Source organism: Buceros rhinoceros, unplaced genomic scaffold, assembly GCF_000710305.1.
Source record: "Buceros rhinoceros silvestris isolate BGI_N320 unplaced genomic scaffold, ASM71030v1 scaffold14413, whole genome shotgun sequence".
Taxonomy (NCBI): domain Eukaryota; kingdom Metazoa; phylum Chordata; class Aves; order Bucerotiformes; family Bucerotidae; genus Buceros; species Buceros rhinoceros.
This window is the reverse complement of record NW_010403121.1, coordinates 10010-14195: the sequence shown is the minus strand read 5'-3', so window position 1 is coordinate 14195 and position 4186 is coordinate 10010. Positions and strand designations below refer to the sequence as shown.

Here is a 4186-nt window from a genome sequence, read left to right as displayed (position 1 = left end):
GTTAACAACGCCGGTAACAACCTACCCCCCACTCCCCGCCCTGGCCCTGGCTCGCTGCCCTCCGGGGCAATGCGGCTCAGTCCCCCCAGCATCCCCCTTGGTTCCACAGCGCCTGGGCCAACGCTCCGTGGGTGCTTTGGGTGCCAGTAAATAAAGGAACCGAGGAAATAAGCGAAGGAGCAGCAAAGATTTCACTCCCTCTGAGTTTTGGTATTTTATTAAAATAAAGAAATGGGGCATGGTTGGGTGCTGAACCTTCTCAGGAGGTTTTACCTGTTCCTGCAGGCCCAGCTGGCCACCCTCCTCCACCCCGCTATTGCTCTGGTGCCCGAGTCTGAACCTTCAGAACAACTTTGAGCCCTGAGTCATGGGTCCTTCACTTCCAGTTGTTCATGCTTGTTGGCTTTAGTGCCTTTTTTCACCCATTTTCAATATAAATAAGACCGTGTGTTCCAGCAGGAGTTAGGTCTTCTACTCTTGGTCGCAAAAGAGGGACATGGGTGTGTTGCCCTTGGGGATATTGTACTGCAGGCTGATGGTTCGGAGCTGTTTGTTTTGGCAGGGCAGGTCCATGTCCTCTGTCCCCGCTGTTGGGTCAGCAGATGACCCCAAAGTGATGAGCAGAGCTGGGCTCTGCTGAGCTCCCCACTCTGCTGTGAAACCCTGCTGGAGGTTGGGCTGGCAAAGGTCTTCGATTTTGTCTGTAATAGAGTGAAAATGTAGGAGCAAAAGGGATCTGCTGTGTTGTGGAATCCACCTCTACTCATTTGTCCTTCATAGGCTCTCTGGGAGACATCTCCAAATCCTTCCTTGATCTCACCGACCCAGACGAGATCAACAGCTACTTCGCCTTCAACGTCACCTCGGCACTTTGCCTCACCTCCACTGCACTGCGAGCCTTCGGGAGGCGTCCCGACTCGAGCAGGACGGTGGTGAACATCTCCTCGCTCTGTGCCGTGAAGCCCTTCAAGAACTGGGCGCTATATTGCAGCGGGAAAGCTTCCCGGGACATGATGTTCCAGGTGCTGGCGCTTGAGGAGCCTGATGTCCGTGTGCTCAACTACGCCCCGGGTGAGGAGGGGAGCTCATTAATTGCTTCTGAATTTCTCCTGGCTTTGTGGATAAAAGAATCTTGCAGCCAGAGGGAAAATGAGCCCTGGATTTTGCTTCCTCCTTATGGGATTTCTTTTTTTGTTGCTCTTTCCCCAGGTCCTCTAGACACGGACATGCAGCTCTTGGCCCGGACTAAGACCGGAGACCCTGAGATGCGTCAGTATTTCCAAAGCCTGCAGGAGAGCGGCCAGCTGATAGACTGCACCGTGTCAGCCCAGAAGCTGGTGGATCTCCTGGAAGAGGACACCTTCCCCTCCGGTGCCCACGTGGACTTCTACAACCTCTGAACTGCTCTCACCTCCACCTTTGCCCTCCTGCTTTGCTTCTTGGGTGCCTTCAGCGTGTTTGGTGACCGTGTTTGAGTTTCTGGGTGCTGTGCAGCTCCTAAGAGAAGGCCTCTAGGGCCCTTAAAAATACTTCTAGTGCCCCATGGGCTTGAGGGGAAGTTCCTGCTTCACTGAGCCCTCCTGGGCACTGGCCGTCAGGAGCAGGGATGTCTTGGCAGTGGGGATGGGCGAATGGAGGTGGCTTTTGCAAGGGAAAGGGCGTGGAGGCTTAAAGCTCTCCAGCATAGAAGTGTTTGTGAGCCAAGGAGGTGCCAGGACATGTGAGGCCAGGTCAGAAAGCCACCCCAGAAAGTCTCAAAGAAGCCAACAATAGGGTTAGAGTGGAGTGTCCTCATGTCTGTCCCCTTTTTCTCACAGGAGCTGCATGCTCAGCACCTGAGCAAGTCACCAAAGGGCAAAAGAGCCATTCCTCGGGCCAGGGAAGGTGGTGGCTGCCGCCCCAGAGCCCAGACTCTCTTTCCCCCATCTCACCAGTGGCTTTTCCAGACTCTTCAGCAGTTCTAGGATCATTTCAGTGCAAGTTCTGTGCACTAAGATGTGGAGCAAAGCCTGTCCCTCTGTTTTTTGCCCAAAAGCAATGAATCCCCAGGATGGGGAGCTGGCCTCAGAGGAGATGGGAATTTAGGGTCCCTGGCCGGGGTCACCAGCTTGTGGAATATGGGTTAGAGCACATCTCAGGCACAGTTCTGAGTTCACACCGTGCTCCTTTTTGCAGGTTCTGGGTCCAAGCCTGGCTCTGGGGCTTTAACCCCTCCTGGATTGTTCTTTTAATTATTTGTGGGCTTTTATCCTCATTTTCCCTCAGCTCCCAGGAGCCACAGGCACTTACAGTCTTGACGTTTTAGACAGCAGCTGATCCTCAGCATGCATTTATGCAGGGGAGATGCTTTGAAGTGTGGTGGCATCTCCTGCGTGCCCTGGAAATGCCCCTTGTCCCTCTGTGCTCAGTGACAGCGACCTTCCTGCAAGCCTCTGTCTCAACCCTGTATTCCAAACCTTGTCCACCTGGATCTACAATCATTAAAAGTTTCATGTCTGGTCTGGGGCTTCTGCTGGTGAGTAAATCTGGGGAAGAGTGACAGGAGGGATCCTGGGTTAAGCACTGTCTTCATCCAACAACATGCCCTCCTGGAGTCTCGTTCTACCCCCTCTGAGCTGTTTCATTAATTCTGTGTTAACTTAATCCTGTCAAGCTCAAAAACCCCCCTCTCTCCAGCGATGATGATTGGTTTCATCTTCCCTCTGTGCCTGCGAAGCAAAACCCCCTCTGCTGCTCATGACACAACTGGATTGTTTTTCCAGGGGTCGATGCCTGATAGTTAATGTGTTCTGTGAAATCTGGCAGGCTAGCAGGTCCCTGCTTCTACTAAGAATCCCACATCTCCTCACCCTGCATCCATAGGGGCTTGTCCCATCCCCTCTTGGGCAGAAATCTTCTGGGATCTGGCTTTCTGCAAAAAATAACCTCAAGGCTCAGAGTTGGGGGTCCCAAGTCCTGCCCTCACAGAATCTTGGACCATGGGCTAACCAGAAGCTGGGATGAGGGTGGAAGAACCTCTCTGAAAGGCTCAAGGATCCCCAGATTTCAGGAGGAGGTGGGTGGGTGCTGGGTCTCTTCTGTGCACAGGGTCAACCTGGTACCAGCTGGGTGGGAGACACAGATGGATTCTTCAGGGTAAGACCCATTAAAAGCCAGGGAACCCGAGAGAAGGATTGTTTTTGGACTGGGGGTGCGTGGTTGAGGTCTGACCACCCTCCAGTGGCTGGGTGGGTGTCAGCAGCTCTGTGTGTCTTCCTGGAGCATCTGTGATAAAACAGAGGTGCCACTTGAAACCACACATTTCTCCAAACCTCTCCATCAAGAGAGGACACGTAGGCAGGGAATAGTGACGTGGAATAGTGACGTGAAATAGTGAGGTGCTTATGTCCTGCTGCACACAGTGTTAGTGAAATCATTCATGAAACTGCATTTGATTCATAGTATGGTTTGGGCTGGAAGGGATCTAAAAGACCATCTAGTTCCAACCTAGGGTCTCACCACCCTCACAGGGAAGAATTTCTTCCTTAGATCACATCTAAATCTCCCTCTTCTTGTTCAAAATCATTGCTCCTAGTCCTGTCACTACAGGCCCTGGTAAAAAGCCTCTCTCCATCTTTCCTAGTACTTTAAGTATTGAAAGGCCACGGATGAGATTAAATGTGCTGGAAACAAAGACACAACAGTGAAAGGAGAGAAAATGCTGCAGAGAAGCACAAGAAGTTTGGAAGGCAACAGTCACAGAATAATAGAATCATTTTGGTTGGAAAAGACCTTTAAGCTCATCAAGCCCCCCATTCCCCAGCACTGCCAGGTCCCCACTGACCCCTGTCCCTCAGCACCACCTCCACACGGCTGATCAACCCCTCCAGGGATGGGGACTCCACCACTGCCCTGGGCAGCCTGCAACAGCCCTGCACAACCCCAACGGGGAAGAAATGGTTCCTCAGGGACAACCTCAACCTCCCCTGGAGCAACTTGAGGCCAGTTCCTCTCGTTCCGTTGCTTGTGGCTGGGGAGAAGAGATTGACCCCCACCTCACTCCAGCCTCCTGTCAGGGAGTTGTGGAGAGCCAGAAGGTCTCCCCTGAGCCTCCTTTTCTCCAGGCTCAATCCCCCCAGGTCCCTCAGCTGCTCCTCAGGACACTTGTGCTCCAGACCCTGCTCCAGCTCCGTTGCTCTTCCCTGGA

General features: G+C 52.9%; 1 protein-coding gene across 1 annotated transcript; it reads left to right on the top strand.

Moving 5' to 3' along the window:
• Nucleotides 1-780: 780 nt before the first annotated feature.
• SPR (sepiapterin reductase (7,8-dihydrobiopterin:NADP+ oxidoreductase)) lies at nt 781-1400 on the top strand (the record flags this gene model as incomplete). The annotated part of the gene is made up of 2 exons (XM_010132893.1): nt 781-1071; nt 1210-1400. Coding segments are annotated over 2 exons (482 nt in total), but the record flags the coding sequence as incomplete, so codon positions are not given.
• Nucleotides 1401-4186: the final 2786 nt, after the last annotated feature.